Genomic DNA, 24,618 nt, shown 5'->3' with positions numbered 1-24,618 from the left:
GTAAAAGGAAATCAAGTTCAAAAACTAACCGATGAGTGCTGTTCTTTATTGTTACGCGTGGACAGAATATGGCAGGTTGCAGAAAGGATGTTATCAATTTCCATATCAGTTCTTCGAAGCTCCAGTTCTAATGCCCTAACGGCCAAAACAGTCTCGTCCAACTTCAATTGAAGAACTTTTTTTATTTAAAAGAATTTTCAAATGATTGTTTTCTTCCTAACTGATTTTTAAGTGAAGTGGGGGATTGGAAGAAGGGCAAGGAGCTAGAACTACATGAATTAGGTGTCCTTAACTATTCCAAATTGCCTATGCTAGGGCTCTGTTTTGGCAGAGGCAAATTTCCCGCATATTTTTTAAAAATGTTTGCGACCTTCTCTCCCTTTTCATCATCTATTTCCGTTCTTCTCTGTTCCTACACTATTATAAAGCTAAAAAATTCAAAATTTATGAATCAAGGCTCCATGTGTTCTTCCTCTTCCATACTTTGTTTCAATTCTGAATAAGGACAGTTTCTGTTAGAAACATTCTATTTTTAACATAAAAATGTAATGGGGTTAGTTTCTCTGCTATTTATTAGCAGAGCTCGGAACCAGGAAGAACCACGAATAATTCCTAAGTAAAGATATCGATGCATCGACTATAAGCTTTATCTTTACCCAAAATGGTAACCAATGTTTAATGCACTTAAATTTAATTTAATTTCTGCACAGTTATATCTGTTTAGTTGATCGATTTCAAGGGTCATTACTTATCCAACCCATCGATAAGCCTCTTCTTCATCGATTTACAGAGGCGATATGTATCTAGCCTATCGACAAGCCTCTTCTTCTTCTTCGATTTCTCAGGCGTTATTTATCCAACCTATCGACAATCGTTGGACGAAACGGAACGCAAAGCGGACACGGACTGTTTTTTCCGGGGAAAAACGCCGCCTTTCATTCGATTTGTTTGGTGCTGTCGCGGAAAATGTCACCGCCGAACACCAGCGACTAGCTGTGAGTGATTGTTCAAATAATAATCGTAAATAGAGGAGCTCGAAAACAGGAAAAGAGGGCGCCGAGTTCCTGAGGAAAAAGGAGCTCAAGGAAAAGAACATCCTCGGCTCGTGAAAAGTGTGTGTATGTCGTGTGGGTGTAATATTATTAACAAATATTAAGCAGTTGCCAAAGTAAAAACTCTATTTCGCGTCGAGAGAGAGCCCAGAAAAATTGGTGTCTACTCCTTGAAAAGGAGTTTTTCGCTTCTTTCTCTCTCCCCCGCCCGCCCTCTCTCTCTCGCTCACTCACTCGCTCTTCAACTGTGTTTGTTTCGGTGTGCGTGTGTGTGTGTCCGTGCTGCAATCAAAAACCCAAAAGAAGTCGAGCGTTTTAATTAAAAATCTAAATCACAATTATTTTCTAAACCGCCCAGAGAGGTGAAAATTGCAATTCGCCCTCTCTCGCTCTCTCTCTGTTGGAAGCTGAAGAAGAAGTAGCAGAGCAGACGCCGCACACCAATACCAACGTATTTTCGCTGTGGAAACGGAATCGACCAAAATGTTGTGGTAAGTTTTTGTTGTGTTTCTTTTTGCTGTTTTCTGCAAGAATTTATTTTTAATCCAGGAAATGCATTTTATTGGATGTCTCCGTTATAATAGCTTCTCTATTTGTTTTACTTGGGCTGCTGTTTAATCTTTGAAAACCCCCTTTTTTGTTTGCCAATTTCCTCCTGCTCCCTGTTTCTGCTGCCACTGCTTCTTCTTCCTATACAAACACGCCCTTTTTTGCGCACCTCTCCTTTTTGCCCATGTGTGTGTGTGTGTGTGCGAGGGCAGTTTTTAGATAGTTTCGCCAACATTTAAATTCGCTTAGATTTGCGTAAGTTAAGTGGGCCCTTTAAAAACAGCTGTCGCTACTCCGGCTGCTTCTTCTTTTTTGCCTGCACCTAAAACCTGTTTTCATTTTGTGCATGGGCGGCTGTGGAGTAAAGTTTAAGGGGGTAGCTCTTGTTTTAACCATAAGATTTTCAAATAACTCTGTTAATTCAATTATATTTGTTTAACATGCAGTTTCAAAGAAATACTTTTGGTGGTGAACCAACCCCCTTTGGAAGAGACTCTGATTTCATGACTTTTTGTATGTTTGTGGGGGGCTGGAAGAAGAAGAATAAGAAGAGGGGCAGCTGTTCTTCTTTGGCTGTGCTTTAATTACTTCTTTAGCTCCCCTCTCTCGACTGCATTTGTTGTTGTTATTCTTCTTGTTTTGGCTGCAAATGCGCTGCTGCTCCTTCTTCTTGGCTTCTTTCGCCGCAAAACAAACAAAAACCTGCCAAATGGAAGGGGGGCGGGGAGAGAGAGGAGAAGAGAGCCTCCAAAAAAGAGAGACAGAGAGAGAGATGCGCAGATTGTGCGGGTGGGGCAGCCTCGATTTTCCTCCTCTTCTTCGTGTTTGTTTGAACTTTAATTTATGCCACAGCTCTCCAGTCGCCGCTTCCTCTTCCCCCGCCCCCTCTGCTGGCCCAAACATTTAAATGTCAATGCACCAGCAACCAAAAGCAGCAACAACTACCAACCAAGACTGCGAAACTCCTTTAGCCCTGAAATGGCAGCCAACTTTGCCATGACTCATTTTTTGGCTTGGCGCTCGCTTGCCAAATGAAGCGGGCCAAAGACCCGGCCCGCAAATCACAAACAAACACAACACAACACACCACTCATAGGGCCCAAAACAAAAACCCGTTCGCAAATAGGCTGAAAATCAGCCTTTCAGGCCAACCAATTCAAAGTAAGCCCCAACTTTTCAAGGTGTTTCTTCCATAACGTAACCCACAATTTTTTTGATCAAAAACCCTAATTTAATAAAATCAAAATCATACCATAAAATCTTTTAGTTTTCCTATCACGAGCTTGAAATGTATTAAATCACATCGAAATGCTAGAAAAGATTAAAGATACTTTAAAGTTTTAAAATATGTGGATCATCAAATATAATTTATACATTCTTAAATACCTTTTAGTCTATCAAGGTAAATAAATATTTCATTACTTTTCATAACTGAAGAAATTTCTAAAATAACAATTAATAATTTAAATTTAATAATGGTTTTCCAAATTGATTTTTCTATGTAACACATCTTCGAATTATAGAATCGATTATATTCTATCTATCCCAATTAAACTGGCATAGTTTTCCCGTAGAAAGTTTACGTTATTGTACAGCACCATACAATACTGCCCGTAACTCGAGGTGCCATATGATAATACGAGTAGCGGAACTTCCATGCGCCCAGAAATTTGCATTTCGTTCGCTACCTACTATTCATTCCCGTCTTTTTTGGCCTACTCTTCGTTCTGCCATTCCCTCCTTCTTTTGGTCTTTCCCTTGGGCCAAACCGATTCCAAAACACATGGCCGCATGCAACGCGGATTTCGTAATTGTTGCATTAGAACGGGAAAGGTGCAGCGAAGAGGAGCGATAGAGAGGGAGAAAGAGGGTGTGACGACACAGTTATTTGAACACCGTTAGCCCAGTTTTCCAGCTGCTACTAGATAAGATAAAAAACTTAAGTAAACCCCGAAAAAACGGAAAACAAAACCAAAACACACGTCCTCGCTTTACGATTCGCTTTGGTTAATAACAAACAGACAGTGTGCTCCCCATTCGAAGTTGTTTCTTTTTGCTTGCCCCATTTCCATTTTATCAGCTTTTAAACAATTACAGTCGAACCTCCCTACGGTGGTCACTTTTTAGAGATAATCCGAAACACTATGTATCTTATTGATCATTCTTTATAATGGTAACAAAGAAATCAAAGAAAATGTAAAACTTATGTAGTTAAAGGTTGATTGGAAATAACAATAATCCAAGCGACACCTTTAAGGACCAAGTTATTGAAGTTTCACTGTACTTAAGGTAAAATAGAGATAGCACTTCTTCCCTTGTTTACATATTGTTGCTGTTGTGTTTTTTGGCATTTTTACGATGACTAAAAGTTTGGTACGCAGGGCCTTACACAAAAAATTCCAGGTATTTCGGGCGGATGCATCGAAAGAAGCGAGAAATACCTTAAAATCTGAATCATCAACTGGTCGCTCCAACCTTTTGTTTTTGTGACTAACCGCGGTGTCATATCAGGCAGCTTTGGCCTTAAGCAAAAACAAAGAGCGAAGAGAAGAGGCTGATGGCTGATGGTCGATGCATTGACCCCTGAACTCAGAGAGAGATGTCTATAGCGAACCACCCACATGGATGCCACAACAAATCCAATTAACATTTCCGCATTGTTGTTGCCAAGGCTTGTCCACTTCCACTTCCACATCCATTTCCTCCCACTCTCTCCACTCGAGCGGTCCCATCCAATCCATTTCAATTCAGTTCGCATCGGAATCTGAATCTGTATTTGAGTTATGGAGATGCGGGACCAACATGAAGAGCTAGGAATCTTGAGACATGTTTTTGCCCCTCTCCCCTGGCTTTTCTCTGCCTTACCGCTAGCTTCCTTCCACTTGGCCAAGGAAATGGCTCGTGACACAGTTCTTTTGTCTAATGACTCTATAACTAAAACTCCATCGAGCCAGAACAATAATACCGCAATTGCATGGCCATTTTTCAATAAATCAATTGCACACAGAAAAAAGAATTGATGTTGGTTAATAACTTCGTTGTTTGGAAAAAGGTTTTACGTTGAGTTTTCATGAGGATCGGCTTACGATAAAGACTACTACTATGAGTTTTGGATTATTATAAGTTCTTAAAGATAATAGAGTTGTAAAGACTAGTAATTAAAATTCTGAGATAACTCGAGATACATTTTTAGTACAAAAAATAGTTCTTAAAATTAGTTTGAATTGTATTGATGAATGTAATACAGTAATACAGTTAATTTTACAATAGAAACTATGATATAAATATTTTTCTCAATGCATTAAATATACTTATTATACGCCGGCTGCATAATTCATGATCCACAGAAGCGGAGACCGGCAATCGGAATCGGATGTGTGGAACGTGTTTGGGTTTTCTCATTAGAAGAAACCCCTTCACTTACCCCTCTGCCATGCTGACTAATTAATATCTTTCACTTGGCCGCTTGTTGATTCAACCATTTGTTTTTGTTTATCTCTCTGGATTTGTGTGTCTGTTTCGCCTCTTCACGTTGTTCTGCGCGAATTCAGGAAATGATTTGATCGGATTTGATTGGATATCGGCGAAATTATTTTGCATGTGACTCACAAAAGCAGAGTTAGACAGATAAAATAATCTTATCTTGCATGGAATTTTATCGCCTGCGATGGGATATTGTGGGGAAACGGGGAAAGAAGCTTAAACGTCGTGTCAAGCGGCAATTAAGTAATAGTTAATGGAGGGAATTAGCAGGCCAGACAACAAGAGACAGCTGACAGCACAGAAAACTGGAAAGTAATGCAGATATTCAGAGGTCTCTACTTTAGAGATGATGGTACCCTGTGAACAAGAACAGAAGCAAGCACTTAAAGCGTGTCTAGGTATCATTTAGATGTTTAAACTTAAATTCACAATCTTACGTAAATATTTGCCTTAACTAAAGTATATGCTTATGAGTTTAGTAAGCTCTTCAACATCATTTTATCAACTGTGTACATAGTAATATTTAATGTGATTTATTTAATATATTTAATGTATTAACTTTCATCTAAAGATTATTATAACACTTTTTATAGAGTATCGGTAATATTTGGGTTTTCAAGAAACTTGTAAGGCATTTTAAAGAAATCAACTTAAATCTGAAGTCAAAATTAGGTTCCTCTTGATAAATTTATGAGGTATTGGTTATTCTATCATCTTATCTAAAGCTTTATTCTTTTTAAAGCTTGTTGCAATCGGAACGAGGAAAAGCGTCAGCCAACTCAGATTAAACTTGAACATTCTCATACAAATGTGCCTTGTTTGCGAATGCATAACATACAATTGAGTACATACGTATATGATGAATCCGAGAGCTATATATGGCATAAATTGCAGATATAACCGAGGCGCAAACTTGCACAGATAAGCGGAAAAGTCAGAAATGAAATTTCGCTTAAGTGGCAGCTTTCATTGTCTTTTGGATTCTTCTGCCGCGGAAGAGTGTACGAAAATGACGGAAAAATGTAAGCCATGAAATGTGAGTGGCCAGAAAAGAGTTCTCCTGGCTGCAGATATATATTTTATCACAGACCTCCCAGCCGGGACTCCACTGTAGTTGGCCATGGGCATCGCACTTCGTACTTAACCACGTTCTTCTCAAGTTGTTTGGCCTGGTAATTGCTCTGGCGTTTAACCATTTTTTACGGCCTAGATATTTTGCCACAACAAACAGAAAACGGCAAGCAGAAAAAGATGAAAAGCCGAGAAATACACGGACCTAGCCCACAGTTCCGTGGGTTCCTCATCTTCAGCTCGTCTTCTGGCCCGACTACTACTTCACGCTCTAACGCTTGGCTAGTTGTACATACCCATATATACAAATGTATGTACATCCCCAACCCCCTTTTTGCAGATGCAGTGCCTTAGATATGCGGAGCCATATAATTTCTATGAGTTGCAGATTAATTAAAACAAAATTACGATGTCTGCGGCTAATTTACAATTGTTTAAAATGAGGCGATTGGGGGGTGGTGGAAGCTTTCTCGTTATTAGCCATATTTGGATGAAACCATTCCATTTAACCCATAAACAAAACGTATATTTTTGGACTCGCTTCTGGGAAAGAGTATAAAAAGCAGCAAAGCCAGAAAATTTGTTGTTTCCCGTTTCGTTTCAAGGTAAATTACGATGTGAAAATTGATCATGAAAATGTGCGGAGCAAAGCAAAGTGCGCAGAAATCACAAAAAAAATGGGAATATCAACAGTTCTTAGAACCCCAAAAAATTAATTGAATTCTGTTGTGGCGGATTTGATGTAGCAAGATCCTCCAGCATTGACATGAGGAAAGGCCTCAGAAACATTGCAGATAAAAACATTATCTTTAAATTCGAGGGCTTCCTACTCGACTCGAAAACGGGAAGTGCTTCACTGATAAATAAAAAACAAATACAGTTCTTTGGACAAGTATGGGATTTCTATTTGCTGAGACCTAATGCCTTCTAATAAAATAATACAAATAAATAAAATGATGCCTAAAATGATTCTAAAAATTGAAGTTATCAAAAAATTACAGTCATGGGAATAATTTCTAAAAAATGTTGTCATTTCTGAGACGCAAGGTTTGGAAAAACTCAATTTTTTTTAATAAAATTTTATCTTAAATTGAACCTTGCCAGTTTCAGTTAGGCACACAAAATTTTGACTGCATGGACCAACTCTATTTAAAATTACTTTGCTAGGGGAACATAATTATAGTAAGACTGATATTCCCATTGCTTGGGCCTTCAGCGCCGGGCGGTCATGGAAACCGAATTCAAATCGCGTCGAAGTTGCAGGCGAAGCTGATTGCAAAGTCAATCCCCAGCCAAACATTCCCCTTGATCCCCTTTTCATAGCCCCGCACTTTGCTCAATGGAATTGCAAGCACTTGAAGTGCTTCCGGTCTCTCGGTCTTCAAGTCTGAAGTTTCCAACATCGGCAAAAACAACGAAAACGGAAAATACGAAATGCCAACAACAATAACACCATCAGCGGGAAGTGAAAAGTGGGTGGGGCTGCAGACGAGGACCTGTGATTTGTTTTTTGTTTCCAACTAAAAGCTTCCACTAAACTTCAAATTTGGTTTTTTGCCCTGGCTGCAGTTTTTAGGATGGTTCTTGTGCTGCCTTTTATTTTTCCCCGGATCTTGAGCGGTTTGGAGAACGGCCCACAGGTGGCGTTGCACTCTTCTGTCTCGTTCTGTCTCGGTATACCCATCTCTTTCTAGCCCCTTTGCACATTCCAGTTTTCCTGGACAATTTGTAACTTGAACTCTTTTTGTTGGATGCCTTCCCGTTCTGCCTCTATTGTTATTTCTCGCTCAATTGCAGTGACTTTTCCCCACCCTTTTTTCTGTTTTATTTTCTCACTTGCCTCCTTTTGCCCTCCCATTTATCTGGATTTGTATACCCTTTAAAGGGGTATAGTCGTAAGAATACGTAATATTATCTGACAAGCATAAAATAATAATAAAACGATAACAAGTTTAATAAAAAGTCTTTGAACCTAGAAAAATTTCATTCGACAAAAAGAAATATTTAATGTATTGTATAAATCCATCGCATCGATTTAGGAATATCTTCTTGTCTGAGAACTTTACATCCCTATGTAGATTTTATGAACATGGAGATTTTCTATCCTTACTGGAAGGGTATTTAACATTCAGTTTGTCCAAGAGGTCTTACTCGCTCGTTCCCTTTAGATTATATTATGATTATGATATTTTTATGATGCTCCTCACTTGAACTTTGTGCACCGCCAGCGGATTGTGGAAAAGCGGGGGGAAATGGGAGGTCGGGGTGGTGGTGCATTGTGACAGAAATTGTGGGCACCACACTCCATTGTGCCAGTGACAGTGTAATAATTTAATAGACTTCCCCTTTGTAGTGGGAAATGTTTGACTTGATTCTTCTGTTTTTTTTTGTTGTTTTTTTTTTTATCAGCTGGAGAACACAAATTCCACAACACCACCGACAACAGACAATTGAATCATTATTCAATAATTATCGCTGACAGGAAAAACAAAAAAGATATACCGCGCTCCATTAACTTTGAAGCGAAACGCAAGTCTAAAAAAGTATGTTTTCCAAATATGCCAGTTCCACTCCTCAATTTTCCGCCACGAATCAGAGCGAAGATCGATCTTCGAATTGAGTTAGGAGACAATCGGCTGTCAAGGGTTAATTTGGCGCTAGGGCGACGCTAGACAGACACGCCCACAATCGAAAGTCAGTGACCCACAAAGTGGTTGCCCCAGGAAAAACATGCAACAGATTTGGCAAAATTAATAACTTGTAGATACATTTTTAATTTGCAGCTACTGCCGAAGGCGAACAACAGAAGTAAAGAAGCCAAGACGAAGATCATGATGATTACGATGACTTGCCGGTTGGCTAGCCATGTTTTTTGATATGCCTGGGAATTCAGGTCAACGGGAACAGAGTTTCCCATCTTAACACTATATGTCTCATTCTTCTCCTAACCAATTCATCCCATCGATTATCGCCAGCTCCTTTCGCAAATCGATCAATTAGAACTTTCAGCGCAGAGATCACAAGTACCGAAGTGCGACCCAAATAAGCAGTCAAATTGCGGAGTAATTCCATTTGGCCAACACGTGTGCACAGGTCCCAAAACCCCAGGCCAAAAGTCCCTCGTCGGGAGTCCCGCAAATGGCTGGAAAAAAAGAAAACAAAGCCTGGCCCCAAAACCAGTTACCATCAAGCTCCTACCCTGGAACACTCCCCTTGGGGCCAGAAGGCAAAAAGCAGCAGAGGAGACAACAGAAATTACCGCATAAAGCGAGTGGCAAGAAGACAAATGAAAGGGGGAGTTTTGGGGCAGGAAGAGTTAGCCAGACTTAATGAGGATTCGTTGCGACTTTTATGAGCTGCAAGTGAAAAATGAATGGAGGGCACTGAGAAAAAAATCCGAGCTTTGCTAAGCATTTAAATTTAGTATTGTAGTTTTAAATTAATAAAATTAATACATATTCCAGCATGAAATATATTAAAATAAAAACAGATGACATTTAAAATCTATGAAGATGATTAATAAATTATTAAAAATGAAGACTGCCAACCACTCTTTCGAGGAATCCTTAAATTTCAAACATATTCCTTTCCGTATAGGAGCTGGAGTGAAGTGCAGGCTAACAAAGAGAAGTTAGGGGACAATATAGGGTTTATAGGGAAGGAGTTGAAGGAGAGTTGACTTTGCCGTGTCTCCTGCGAATAGGACACAATAGTGGTTTCGTTCGGGCTGACAAATTGTTAATATCACGCGAGTAGGAAATGAGTCAACTCCTAACCCACTGACATCATCGGGAGTCGCGGAAATTCCAGAAAATTGAAAAAGGTGTCTCAGAGCTCCTGGAACTGTTCAAAAGTACAGTGAGTATTGATTAAGAGTTACTCACAAGTGAATAAGAATCATATTAGTAAGGGGAACTAACATTGTTCTTGGAATCTGTTTTGGTAAACATTATAAACGTAAACACAAGTGAGTTTGTCAACCAAAATACGATGTAGTCACCCTTCAACCGGGTTAAACATCGAAATTCGAACCGGTAACATGGAACCACTCTATAAGGAACTTTGATCCCTCAGAGAAATTCCTCCCTTCGAAGCAGAGAGCCATTCTAAACTGTAAACTGGACAGGGGTTGCTGTCCCAAACCACCCTTACCCACACTCTCTCTTTTGGCTTCTTCTTTTTTATTGTTTTGCCTAACCTCCCTTTTTGCTGAGTGCCAAATATTTCACTTGTTTTCATTTTTGCTCTCTCATTCTCTCTGTTTGTTTTATTTTGTTCAGGTTTTTATTTTGTATAATTGCCCAAGGGCGTCATTTTCGGGGGTGTGTATTTTACTGGATCGGGGGAAGCGGCATATGTGCACCTCCCACTTTTCGCCCACACCTTAAAGTTGCCCTTCAATGGTTTTCTTTTATTGTGGAGTATGCGAAAATTAACTGGTAAAATGTTGGCCCATTAACAAGGGGGTAACTCATCCTCTACAAACATTTTCCAATTAACAAGTCACCCAACTCCCACTTCTTTCTACTGCTGCAATGTTGCATCAACATTTCCGGGTAAAAAAACTACAAGTGCGTGCTTGTGAATGAAGGTTTTTCCAGGCGGAACTCACTCTATGACGTAAGCAGGGGTTTCTTTTTAGGGCGGTTCGGACGGTGGGGGATGGGAAATGGGGAAAACTAGGTCAAAATTCTTGGCCCAAGATGTTGCCGCGGGGCGTGGCTGCGAGGGGCGGCCCAGATCTTCTTTAGAGCGCTGACCTGATTTTTACCCAGCCTCTAAAATGCAAATGCCTCGTTTCATTTTACTTTTGTTTATTGCGGCTTCCATTATGACTTGTGTCTTTTGTCATTGCCTTAAAAAAAAATAGAATGAAAAAGTCCAGCAATTCGTTTCAGGTTGGTTCTAATTCCGAGTTGATTGTTCTGCGCGGGTTATTAATTCATCAGCAAAGCTTTCACTGCTGCCCATGGTTAATTGATGGGTTCTGTTCTGGTGCGGTTTTCAAGGTTCCTAAATATCGGTTTATCGAAGGGAGCTATTGGGAAGAAAAGTCTAACTTCATTACCTTTTTGCTTCAAGTTCATTGACCTGCACGCTTCTCGTCTCTATCTCTTTTTCACCTCTTTGGGCTGCTTTTAAAGCAATTGCCTCATTACGCAAATGCCTCATAAAATATTGTGTTCGACGTGGCCAAAACGAGTTGGCCAATATCAATTCATAGCCATTCGGTTAGAAAAAGGACCACAGCAAGGGCTGTTCGATTAGTTTTCAATGGAGCAAGTTGAGTGGAAAAAGGGATCCAACTACTTTGGCAACTGCCCTCGTTGGCTAAAGGAAATTGGCAAACAAACTTGGCTCGCCAGGAAAAAGGGGGGGAAACGTTCTCATTGATTTTCCCACGAAAAAAAGTCGTATCTGTGGGATACACGTGTGCCTGCACTTGATTTACGAGCTGTAACCGTAATCGTATCTATATCTGTATCTTCTTCTTTTCCGGTCTTGCAGATCTCATACCCTTGGAAAAGCCAAACACTGGAAGCGAATTTCCCTCCACAGCAGAAGACCGAAGAGAAACGACAGCTGAAGCAGCTAGGAAAACAACAGAAACCAAATTGCAATGACGTAAGTTTACACGACCAGAACATTTGACAATGAATAGATACAACAATCACTTACGTATCTGCCAGATACAAGTTCTGTTGTCAATCGCTTGTGAAGGACATTTCAATTAGGCAAACGGCAATTTCTGACTTTCATTCAAATTGAGTTCAATTCACATATTCGCCGAGCTTCACATTTTCTAAAAGTCTGATTGTCACCTTAAAAGTGCTTGTCTATGACATTTGTGGGTCAACCTTTTTGCTTGAATTTATGAGTTACTCAGGAGGTTACAGTTGTAGTCTAAGAGTCGATTTTGCCTTAAGTTGAGTCTTTTTCAACGTCAAATGTTTTAAATTTCTGCTTGTTATAAGTAGAATTTAGATTGACTTAACAAAATTATGGTTCATATATTACATACATATATGGTTCATATTAGTTACAACTTTAACAGATACCTTTAATAGAAGGTATATTTATACTATCATTCAATTGAGGCCTAATTCCCGTTTACTCAAACCTCAACAACCTCCATAAGCTAGTTTACTTGACACCCCCAAATTGATGTCTGGGAAATTTATGGGTCGACCTTTTTGGAACCTCATTTGCCAGAATTTATGGCAAACCCAAACCCAGTTCCCTGGAGTAGGGGTGTTAATTTCGGGGAAGTGGAGCAGCCTGCTCCTCGTTTATTAATCCCCATAATTTGTTTGGTCTAAAAGTGAGGTGCGGCTTCCCATTTGGGGAGTTTGCTTACTGGAAAGCTGGTAAAACACCACCCCTTACGATAAATGAATTGTGAATAAGCAAAAACGCTGCAAGTTTGCGTTTTATTTAATTTTTTTTTGGGTGTGTCATCATTAAAATGTTGTCTCCGAGGAAATCCGGTCAGCTTAGCCAGCGAGTGCTTTAAACTTAACTTGTGCGCAGCTTTTCCCCTGAATTTGTCCAGTTCGTTGGGTATCCCAGTTGAAATTCCGCCGCTCAATGGGTAACATTTGTCCCACGGAGCCGCTCGAGGGAAGTCTACCGAATAGGTGAGGAGCAGATGCATCTGGCGCCTGTTTAATAAGTGCATTTAAGAGTGAAGTGCCTCGTAATTGCAGTGCCGCAATTGTTGGCTTATCGCATGCATTAATCAAATTGAGTTTCGGTGAAAGAACCGTTTTCAAAAAATCTAAAAATCCCCCAAGTTTGAAGACAAACATAAAAAGTTTCCTTCTGTTTGCCGGCCACAAACGAAACGAGTTTCGGTTTTACCGCGCAATATTTGTGTTTGAGTTTAAGTCACCATCAATGTGGATATGCACAAGTAAATATGAGTTCCTCGTCGGAATCCAACTTTAATCCTTTCGACTGCTAGCTTGATTGAAGCGGTCTCAATAAGCTGAATGGATCCCAACCTATCGTCACCTGTCCCGGGGGATAAGGAGGTTGGGGAGGAGGTGCTGGAGTGTGACCCAAATCCAGGCTTTTGTCGGGACTTATGAGTGACTGCAATACTGAGAAAATCTATGTAGCAATTTAAACAACATATTTTATGAAATATGAACAATATTTGCAAAATAGAAAAAGTAAACCAGTTATTGTAAACATGAAGCATCAAAAATATTACTTTTATACTTTATGATGTGTATATAATATATATATATAATATGACTCAATTTTCTTTTAAGTTTTTTCCGCGAATCAAACATTCCTTTTTTTGATAAGGTCTTTATTTTTCCTAAGAGAGCAATAAATTGATACAGTGTTTTTATTCGAACCTAATAATCATGCATTGCTATGCACAACATTTTTATATAATCATTAAAAGCTTATTGTTTTTTTTTGTTTTTTTTTTTGTTTAGTAAAATATGATGTGGTCGTATTTGAATAACATATTAAAGGACTATTACCTTTAAGAAAAAATTGATCCCTAAGTTTTAGTTGGAACATACATACTTAAACATTATAAAAGTCAGTCAAAACCCGACAAAAATTAAACATTGATTTTAAAAATTTCTTGTTTTCCCAGTGCATCACCGGCAGGAAGCGCTCCTCCCGTGACGAGTTTATCGCGCAGTGATATTCGATATTGATTGAGACCCCCACGTTCCCCCAAGCACTTCTCGATGTTTGCCCTGGGCAAACTCTTCGGGTCTCCTGACTGCCTGGCAACCTACTTTGTGACTCCGCTGCTCACATGTGTGGGCCCTGTTTGTTTTTATTTTTTTCTGTCCGCTGTCTGCCTGCGGGTCTTTATGGACAGCCATATGGATTATAGTACTCGCACTCGTATTGCCCCGTAGAACAGACAGAAATATTTAGTTGCCAAATCATTTAAGCCGCGGCACACGCTCTGGTCCAAAAAAACCGAACCGAACTGAACCATTCTGACAGAGCCATTAAAGCTAGACGATAATCGGCCGGCTCAAATCAGAGATCGGTGAACCACCAACAGCCACTACACAACCACTTACAATGGGCCACAATAATGTTAATTGGAAATTACGTTTAGGAGTTGTGGAGGGGCAAAAAACCGAAACATAAACCGATTCAGAAACAGAAACTGAGATATCTGAGAGTTGAGAGCTCCCAGTTGAGATTTACAATTTCATATATGAATTTTTCATAACATGCTACAAGCTGTGCACTAGGTTTTCCCCTTTTCCCACCCAAAACCCCGCTTTTCGCCGCCAAAGAACAGTTGAAATGGAGGAAAAAGGCAGTGAGGGAAAAATACTTGTAATAGTCACTCGAGGGGGAAATATAAATTATTGAGCTCGTTTCTTAAGTAATTATCGCACTGACGGACGGAACCAACTCACTGAATCACAAACTGACCGAATGACTGACTGACAAATGGACGGACTGAAGAACTGGTTAAACGACGGTCACGAGACGGCTAAAGATTGCCAGCAGAACTGCCCCAAGCTGAACTTTGTAAGTTTGGAGCGTTTTTCGTATACCCTTTAAAACTGCGTGTAAGTTCTTAAAAGAAACATGTACTTAATGGTATATATTTGAGTTCCGCTTTATAGGCAAAGGATTATTGATGGTGGGGTCAGTAAAACCTTCAAAAATTGTCACGCTATCAGGTACATATCTCTCTCTAAAGATATCTTAAAACAAATTATGATTTGAGTACATAAACCAAACCTCTATAATCTCATGCCTCATACAACATGGTGTAGTGCGAGAATGTTTTTTAATGGTTTCTAAGCAGACTACTTCCCTCCGTCTTTTAATTGTCATGCCATTTGGGAATCTTATGTAGCCACTGTGAGTCAGGTTGAGCTCCATCTACCTGGCCATTATGCTCGGTTCCCATCTCGGGGTCAATCCAGCTCAACAGCCATAGCACATCTCATCATTTCTCATTATTTTATTGACTTTGAAGTGTAATTATTTGCCTTTTAGACGAATTCAAAGCGCAGCAGCCGCTAAAACGAGAGAAAAATACAGATTGTGAGTCGATTCTCATTTTCTCGCTCACGTCTTGGCCGCTCATTCGCCTTTTTTCTCGGCTTTGTTTGTCTTGGCCTCGACTAAGAGATCGTTTCGGTCTGAGACCCAGTCTCGATCTCGGTCTGGATCTTGGCTTTAGTCTCCAGCGGGTCTTGAGTGCGTTCGGACGTGTGCAGAAAGCGGTGATCGGTGATCGGTGATCGGTGATCAGTGACCAGTGGGCAGAGAGCCAAGAGCCTAGACAAACATAAATTCGATATATCCGAACGTCCGGTTTCACCGTGTGTTTACGTGTGGGATCGATCGTTGGATCTGTTTAGTGTCTGTGACGCCTCTGCAAATATTGGCCAACGGTTAATGGCCATGAAGAAGCTCTATGCCAAGACCTCGTTCACCAGCAAGAAGCCCTCGGGTGCCGCCAATTCCTCGCCGATTTTGGCCTATCACCAGCAGCCGGGAAATGGCATGTGTGAATTTCAGGTGGCCCCCGTCCATTCCGGGGAGCTGATCCGCCGCAGCCAGAGTATGCACCACAAGGTGTCGCCTCCAGTCGGTGGCTTGGGCTCGAAGTCGGAGTACTACAGCATAGAGGAGCTGCAGGAGCTGGACTTACTGGACTATCGCCATCCCATGTACCATCATTATCAGCAGCAGGAGTTGAGGCAGCGCTACCATGAGCACGAGCAGTTGGTGTTGCAGTTACCCAAGGCTAGTCCGAAGCCAGGACCCATCTATGAGGCGCCCCAGAGATCTCAGCAGCAGCAGCAGGATCAGATGTTGTATGTACCGACAGCAACTCCAAGAGATTCATCAAGTGCATCCTCATCGATAGCCAGTTCATCTACCCTAACTTCATCCCCATCCTCCTCTTCTTCTCTGATCTTTTCCACTTTGCGCAAGTGCGTTTCGCCCTCGAATCCCTCGGTGATTCCGAACCAACCCTCGAAAACTCAACCCTCCAAGCTGGGCTGCTCCATGTCGTTTTCAATTAGAACCACAATGGCAACAGCGGCAACACCACCGACACAACAGCAACATCAGCAGGCACAGCAGCAACACAAGCAACATCTCTATAGCAACATACATCATTATCTGCTCCAGCAACAATTGCAGCAACAGAAACAACATCACACATTACAACGTCGGCATAATTCGGTCAAAGATAAATTCATTGGGGGCATTACAACGATTTTTGCGTATGTGTAACCCACTTCCCTAAACGTCTGTCCTTGGGTTTTGTAATAACCCCCTATTTTCGCATTTTTCTCTTATTTATTTCTCTACTCCCAGCACGTAGTATTTGGCCCTGGATGTAAATGCGTTTATTTCAGCTTGTTTCGTTTTCTTCTTAGCCGCTTAGCGAGATCGGTCAGAAATCAAAGAACTCTTAACTCCACAAACCAGCACTGCTCCCCACACTCTCCGTTTAATCATAATTATAATTTAACGCCAATTAAGCTGGAAAACGCTTTCGTGTGCACGCGAATCTGCATCTGCCTCAGCTGCAGTTTCAAAACTTGAGCTTAACGCACGAATAAATCCCCCAGGCGCAAAAAATTTCACCTGCTACATATTGAAAACGCTCCCGAAGCGTTTTTCAGTAGCTCAATTATAGGCATACCTTCAGCATCCCACTTTGCTGCCCATTTGTTGGGCACTTTTCGATTTTCATTTGGTTTTTCCAGGCAGCTGCACAGCGAAAAACACCCATTTCAATTAACTTTTTAATGGGTTTTCATTTAAATAATATTTAAAAATAACTGTTCGAAGTAGGTTGCCAAAACTTCAATAATGAATTATTCACGTTTTTTTTATCGTCTGTCTAAGATTAATCATCATACATAAACTTGAATATATAGCTTATTTTCACGTTTCCATATCAGCTATTCACAATGAACCCTATTTTATTAAACCCTAGCTTTTGGCTATCAAAAAAGTGTCATATAATGTGTTGCAAATTTCAAGATCAAGTCTGGATCTAATACATTTAAATCATATAAAAGATCAAAATTGAGATTCCGGTTAAAAACTTATATCTAGCACGTTTTTAGGCACGCTTTACGTGCAATTTAATTTTGTTAATGGGAATGTAGTGAGTCACAAAGAAATACCCACTACTTTGCTGTTCAGGTCTATTAAACTACTTTTACAATTAAGTAAGTTAATTGAAGCATCCTAAGCTTAAACCAAGCGGAAAAATTTTTAAGGAGATTATTTGTGAGTAGAAAATATGATTTTACCCTTTTCTTTTGTTTTTTTAGACCAACTTCCTTTAATTAATTATGTTTTGATATGTAGTATCCAATTTCAATTTGTGAGATTGAAATCGGTTCGATTGTAAAAACCGAAATTTAAACATTGATTGACCGCTATTGTTGTGCTGTTTTTCGCTGTGTGCAAAAACTTCACTTTCGTTGCCACGAATTTGGATGCAAATCAAAGCCGCAGAAGCAGGCAGGCCCATAAGACTTAGCTCCGATCTGTCGGTGGTTATATAAGGCCCTGAAACAGCGCACAGCTGTGGCCAGAGCTCGGATTCGGATCGAGATTCGTCCGTCCACATGGCCGTCCCGCCGATCTGCGCACTCCATTTAAGTGCAAAACTACTCGCGGCTTTTGGCCGGGCCAAGTCTGAAGCGAGAATTCTGCAGACTCGACTCGTTTGGCGGCTGCTCTCTGTCATTATCTCTCTGTCCCCCAGTAACACACAACTCGGAGCAACTTGGAGCGGTGCAGGCTAGGAAAAACGTACAGAAAACATACAGAAAAAACGGAGCTATAGGATAGAAACACAGCCAAGCTGAGAAAAGGCAAGGCAACTCGTCATCGCCTTTGCATTTTTCCAATGAAGGCGTTCATTTGCTGCTGGCCATGTTTACTCTGTGGCTGACTTTAATTGTCAACTGCCTGTCCGGGAAAAAATGTTAAAGGTTGAGAGCATGCATACGTTCGTATTAGAACTTTCATTAGAATCATTTAATCGGTCCGTGCGACTCGAGACGATCAACTTACTGCGTGACAGGTGTGTGAGCACATAAAGAAATGCATTGCACTTCCTGTCCTGAATCTCGGGGGGATTTGAGGGGATACATGGCATAGATCAAAGCCCTTACTGCTCACTCGAGTCGTGTGAAAAGTCTGGAAGATCACAGCGAAGCAAAGTGCACTCGGTTGGGACTTACAGGGGAACACTATAGAGCAGATCTAATGATCTGAAAACAATTTCTCATTGCGACATTTTTTCTGGGAAGCCTTAATCGAGTCTAAGAAGTTATTTTAAAGTCGGAAAATCGATTTCATTAAACAAATTTATTACTTCTTATGGACCATATTACTGTTTTATATATAAGTCCACAATCTGAATAAGAATTAGAAAGCACTTTTATTACTAATCTCACGAAGAGAATATAAACAAATTGGTATATCTTTTATTAAACTCGTTAAAGTGCAAATCATTTATTCTAATTTGCAGACTTTATTAACCCGACTTCCGTTCTGTTTCCCACGAGCTTTCGCGTTTTTTAAAGATACTTAAATGATAAATTAGGATCGCAGAATGTTTACTTCATATTTATTCATCGGATGTTTCAAAGAGTAGATCTGATTAGTTGACTAGTTGTAATTGAGGAATACTCTGTAAATATATTTGAATTTCTAAAAACCTTATTTATACCGAAAAGAAATTAGCAATTATACTTCCACATTTTCTTTTTCTTGTGGCCCGGTGTTTTCTATCGTCCGATCTTCACCAATGTTAATTCTCCATCATTATTTTATTAATTCATGAAATTTAACTTGCCCAACTAATCACCATCCCTATTCTTTTTTCTTGCAGTGAGCAGAGTATTATCGGGGCCCGGGCCTCTGTGATGGTGTACGATGACAACCAGAAGAAATGGGTGCCCTCGGGCAGTTCGTCGGGATTGAGCAAGGTGCAGATCTACCATCACCAGCAGAACAACACCTTCAGGGTGGTGGGGCGAAAACTGCAGGATCACGAGGTGGTGATCAACTGTTCCATTCTGAAGGGACTGAAGTACAACCAGGCCACGGCTACTTTTCATCAGTGGCGCGACTCGAAATTCGTCTACGGGTTGAACTTCTCGAGCCAAAATGATGCGGAGAACTTTGCTAGGGCCATGATGCATGCCCTGGAAGTGAGTAAACCCTATATAAAATACCCAGGATCGGTTTACTAATGTTCGAATGTACTTTCAAAGGTGCTCAGCGGTCGCGTGGCGAACAATCCAGGGGGACCGCCCACAAATGGCAATGGCTACGAGGAGGACATGGGCTATCGCACGATGACCAGCGAGGATGCGGCCATTCTGCGCCAGAACAACAGCATAGGTGGCCACGTCACGCCCTCGGCCCAGACGCCCACCTCGCAGACCAACCAGAACAGTATCCCCCAGAGCCCGCCGACGCCCCAGGGTCACCACCGCACCAGCAGGTAGGCTGCATTTCCATTAATTGTGTTGGATACGGCATGCTCATTACAAAGGGAAAACGATTAGCTGGGATTTCAAAGTTATTAACCATCTTGGGAAAATTTCATTTGAACAGAACGAATGATAAATTAATACATTTTGTAATAAGGCAATTATTGGATGTTAATGAAAATCTATAAAAGATCTTAACGTCCTTATTAGGAGAGGTTTTAGTTTGTTTTTTTTTTAAATGGAAAGAATACCATATAATGTTAGCTATTAATTTCAATTGGGACCATGTAATCTTATAATATGAAATACTAGTAAATGTAAAAATGTAAATGTTAAACAACTTACGCATGAGCAACACCATCCAACACTTACCTCCGTGTCCGTGTCTCATCGCTCATATCACTCATTGATTCATCCCCATCCCACGCCGAACCTTTGCTCACCCAAAAAGGAATTCCCTCAGCGCCCCACCGGCACCACAGCCCCAGCAACAGCAGCAGCAGGCGCAGCAGATGGGTCAGCCGGGATCCCACTACGGACCCACCGGCAACGGACCAGCTTCCAACGGCCTGCCACCGCAGGTGAACCCACAGATTCCGCCGGCTCCGCAGCAGCCGCAACAACAACAGTTTCAGCAGCAGCAGCAGCAGCAATATCAGCAGATGGTCCAGGTCCAGGCGGGCTATGCGCCCTCTCAGGTGAGTTCCAAGTGCTATGACCTCGCCCCATCCCAGATTCCTCATGCGGTATTTCTGTTTCATTTCATTGGCAAATTGGCTTGATCCTGAATCTCAATCTCCTGAAAACCCTGAAACACTTCACCCCACCAGCAGTATCAGCAACCCCACTACGTGCTCTCCAATTCTAATCCCAATCTCACTGTGCACCAATACCCGACACAGCAGCCTCAGCCGCCGCAGCAGCAGCAAGCGCCACAGCCGCCGCTCCAGAACGGTGGGATGTACATGGTGGGCCATGGCCACCTTCCGAGCTCCGCGAGCGCCAACAGTGTCGTGTACGCCAGCCAGCAGCAGATGCTCCCGCAGGCGCATCCGCAGGCACCTCAAGCGCCGGCGATGCCGGGACCGGGCTATGGAGGTCCTCCGATCCCTCCACCCCAGCAGCAGCCGGAGAATCCCTACGGACAGGTGCCCATGCCGCCGCCAATGAATCCGTCGCAACAACAGCAGCCCGGCCAGGTGCCTCTCAACCGAATGAGCAGCCAGGGTGGACAGGGTGGCCCACCGGCCCCTGCTCCGCCCCCGCCACCACCTAGTTTTGGTGGAGCTGCTGGAGGAGGTCCTCCGCCTCCGGCTCCTCCACAAATGTTTAATGGCGCACCGCCGCCGCCAGCCATGGGTGGCGGAGCACCGCCGGCTCCTCCGGCGCCTCCAGCTATGGGAGGCGGACCACCACCGCCTCCGGGTGGACCAGGAGCACCACCACCTCCACCTCCGCCGCCGGGATTGGGAGGAGCGCCCAAGAAGGATGATCCCCAGGCCGATCTCATGGGCTCACTAGCTTCACAGCTCCAACAGTTCAAGCTCAAAAAGAATAAGGTAAATTATTTAATGGTTTATCTTAATCGCTTTATCTAATCTGTACCCTTCTTTTATAGACCACCACCTCTGCTCCGGAGAATAGCGGCAGCAGCACCTCCAGCGGAGGCAGCGGCAACTATGGAACCATCGGACGCAGCTCAGCCAACGGCATGGCCTCAATGATGGACGAGATGGCTAAGACGCTGGCACGACGACGCGCCCAAGCGGAGAAGAAGGATGTAAGTGCATCTTACTTGATTATCCTGAGATCTGTGCTTTAACAGACTTTACTTCCCTAGCCCGATCCTGAGCCCGAGATGAAGAAGCGACCCTGGGAGAAGTCCAACACACTTCCCCACAAGTTGAGCGGCGGCGCTGGCAGCGGAGCAGCTGGAAATGGCCATGAAGGAGCGAACGGGAACTCGGGCGGAGCTGGAAGCAACACAACGAATAGTGGCGGAGAGTCCCCACGGCCCATGCGCAAACGTTTCGGTAGTGCCAGCGAGGAGACCATTCTCAAGGTGGGTTATACCGATCTGAATCACTTCGGAGGTCTGTAATCTCTATCCCTAAAGCAGGTCAATGGCGATGGCCTGTCGCTGGCGCTGTCCAATGGCGACTTGGACACCTTGAAGGCTGAGATAGTGCGCGAAATGCGACTGGAAATCCAGAAGGTCAAAAACGAGATCATAGATGGTAGGTAGCGACTTTAAAGTACTCTTTAACTTCGTTTAAAAACTAAATAGTTACATTTAACAATTAAACAGTCTTTGATACCTTACTGGTTTCAATGATTAGTTTGTCTTATCTTATAGAATGTAATATATTTCATACTAATCATCATCTTGTCTCCATTTCAGCTATCAAATCGGAATTCAATCGAAGATAGATCAAAGCACTGTCACAATAAACGCGACCGGGCATCATGCTCTACCCTACTCCCACCACTGCTGTCGTCCGTAAGTGGACGAAGATCAGGATCAGAATCAGGAGCTAGGAGAGGACCAGAAGTCGGGCGTGTAGTTTAAGACATTCGCGAAGTATTCGATGATCGAAGCTCGCAACATTGCCAGAATGTTGACGGTCGATCAACGAGGCGGCGGCTTGTGCATAGATACGCATATTTATGATGCACTTGCTCTAGGTTAACGCAAACATCTAGGCTAACACAAACACACACACACAAAACTGCAGAAAGGGAGGAGAAATTTAGTCAAAGTAATTATATTTTAAAGGGAAGAACTGCTTACCGATTTCTAAGTTATGTAACTAACTCTGTTGTACATTATTTTGCATAAGTCTATAAGCCAATTTTAGTGTGAGAACAAGAGAATTGCTTGCAATCTTCGGTATATCGTAACCCCCTCTCTTTCGTTTGTATTCCCACAACCCACCTCTATCTTTTTAGTTTGTTATGCTACCCGGGACTTTTCCATTGTTTCGTACCAAAATCAAAATGAACAACGTTTGTAATTAAACATAGAACGTATCTCTCTATACACAACCGCAAAAACTTACATATATATGGTTTAATATATATGGACTACTCATTAACCTAACCTAAAGGGAACTAGTATTACGACTCAAAAAGAAACAAAAACAATTCCACAAACGTCATCCATCAAGGCTCCACAAGAAAAGGAAAAACTCCACGCATTTCCTCCAACAAAACCACAACATTTTCCTAAGCACACGATCTCATACGACTCAATTTAAGAACCAGCAAGTCTTCAGTAAATCAGAAACATAAAACAAAAACAGTTCAAAGCGGAATTGAGCGTGGTGTTCAGGACTCAGATTTAGCTCGAGCGATTTAGCATTAGTATCACATGAATAATCACTGCGATCCAGCGATCTATACAGCGAAATTAGAAAGCTAAATTAACAATTGACTGCTGCGTATTATACACTTAAATAATACTTATAAATATATAAAGGAAAGCCACTAAATATTGTACACTCCTCCCCAGACTCGGCGGAACAGCCGATCCTGAACATATGCGTACCAATTCAACTTCCATATACGACTAAGACTAAATAGCGAAATTATTGAATGATAGCAGGCCAAGCAAATCGGAAAAAGGTGGATCAGACAGCGAGGATGAGGATGGACAGGAGGCAGGATCAGAAGGACGAGAAGGAGAGTTTAGTTCTTAAGGCATAACGAAGTGAAATTGTTTATTAAGTGGACAAAAATTTATTTATACTGACGAACAGAGGAGTGGTAGTTGTGTATAATTCGAATGCATATATACATTTTAATTTTTTGTAATTTAACAATAATTTATATTGACTGTGCAAGGTTGCGTCGATATATGATTATATAGAGTATATGGAATACCTAGTTATATGGCGGCCACACACACGGTCCGGTGTGTATGTAAATGTTATGATTTTTGTATTTTTATATATGATCTTTGCATTGCGAAAACAATGGAAACAATTTAATATTAAACACACGTAAACTATTTTAAACGAGACAAGTGAAAATCGATGCGCGTTGCAGTGGGCGCAACTTTTTATGTATTAAATTAAATATATTATACACTTATATACAACCAGAATATTCAATATACATACAAGAGAAGTCGAAACGAAGAAACAGCCAGCATTGACTCGAGATCAAAATATATATTAAAAATCAGCAACGGATTCACTTAGATCGGTAAGGGCGTAAGTTATAAAGCGGCGGCGATCGGGACGGAATAGAAGCGCAAAAACATTATATGCATATTCAACAAAGAACGTAAAGTGAAATAAACAAGCAACGTTTGTATGTAAAAACCAAGTGTGTGTTTTATTTATGCAACCATTTTTCTTGGATTTGTCCTATAAAATTATTTGAAATCGACCTCAATTTAAAACTGGTGATTCAAAGTCAAGTTTACCTTGAACTTTTTTCATTAATCAGGACGAAGCAATCTAAAATCGTGTGTGTGAACCATTTATTTATAATTATATATTAAATATTATAAAATATTCTTCCGTGTCACAGAATCGACTTATTTAGTATTTTTAATGTCGCAAAATAAATTTACTAATTTAATCGTACATTTGATTTTTAAACGGTTTCTGAGCCACCAAAGTTTCAATTTTTGTAAAATGTCATAGAAATTTCATACAAAACAAAGATAATATTCCGTTAAAGACACTATGCTAGAGAATTGGTGTATAAAACATATTATTTGGCCTAATATTTTTGATTCTTAAGGTACGTAACTTATTTTTTTAAAAACATTTCTAACACAGTGCAACACGGTAAATGTTTGGATTTCAAAATGTAAATGTACTCTTCGAAAAGAGTCAACCACCTTTTGGGGTTCCTCAGGGTTAGCTGGTGGTTGGATTTTATAGCGGATTTGATCCTAAACTTGATTTAAAAGGGAAGTATTTCTTAGGCTCATTCAAATTTTAGGTATACATATTCTC

At 41.2% G+C, this 24,618-nt stretch overlaps 1 protein-coding gene across 10 annotated transcripts; it reads left to right on the top strand.

Annotated features, from left to right (window-relative positions):
• The first annotated feature begins 837 nt into the window (after positions 1-837).
• ena (ENAH actin regulator enabled) lies at positions 838-23,977 on the top strand. 10 transcript variants are annotated; one of them, XM_070994969.1, is made up of 11 exons: positions 838-995; positions 1,411-1,543; positions 11,664-11,780; positions 19,042-19,363; positions 19,427-19,659; positions 20,100-20,346; positions 20,479-21,207; positions 21,267-21,428; positions 21,489-21,710; positions 21,765-21,885; positions 22,050-23,977. In XM_070994969.1, exons 3-11 carry the CDS (start codon positions 11,776-11,778, stop codon positions 22,076-22,078), a joined length of 2,070 nt encoding a protein of 689 aa, XP_070851070.1. In that variant the 5' UTR covers positions 838-995; positions 1,411-1,543; positions 11,664-11,775; the 3' UTR covers positions 22,079-23,977. The 10 variants fall into 10 exon arrangements, with proteins under 10 accessions (XP_070851070.1, XP_036669837.2, XP_065719278.1 ...); XM_036813942.3 differs by lacking the exon at positions 11,664-11,780; XM_065863206.2 differs by lacking the exons at positions 838-995; positions 1,411-1,543; positions 11,664-11,780 and adding an exon at positions 12,729-12,793.
• Positions 23,978-24,618: the final 641 nt, after the last annotated feature.

Source organism: Drosophila suzukii, chromosome 2R (assembly GCF_043229965.1).
Source record: "Drosophila suzukii chromosome 2R, CBGP_Dsuzu_IsoJpt1.0, whole genome shotgun sequence".
Classification (NCBI taxonomy): Eukaryota; Metazoa; Arthropoda; class Insecta; order Diptera; family Drosophilidae; genus Drosophila; species Drosophila suzukii.
The sequence above is the reverse complement of the archived record's forward strand: the minus strand, read 5'-3'. Positions and strand labels throughout refer to the sequence as shown.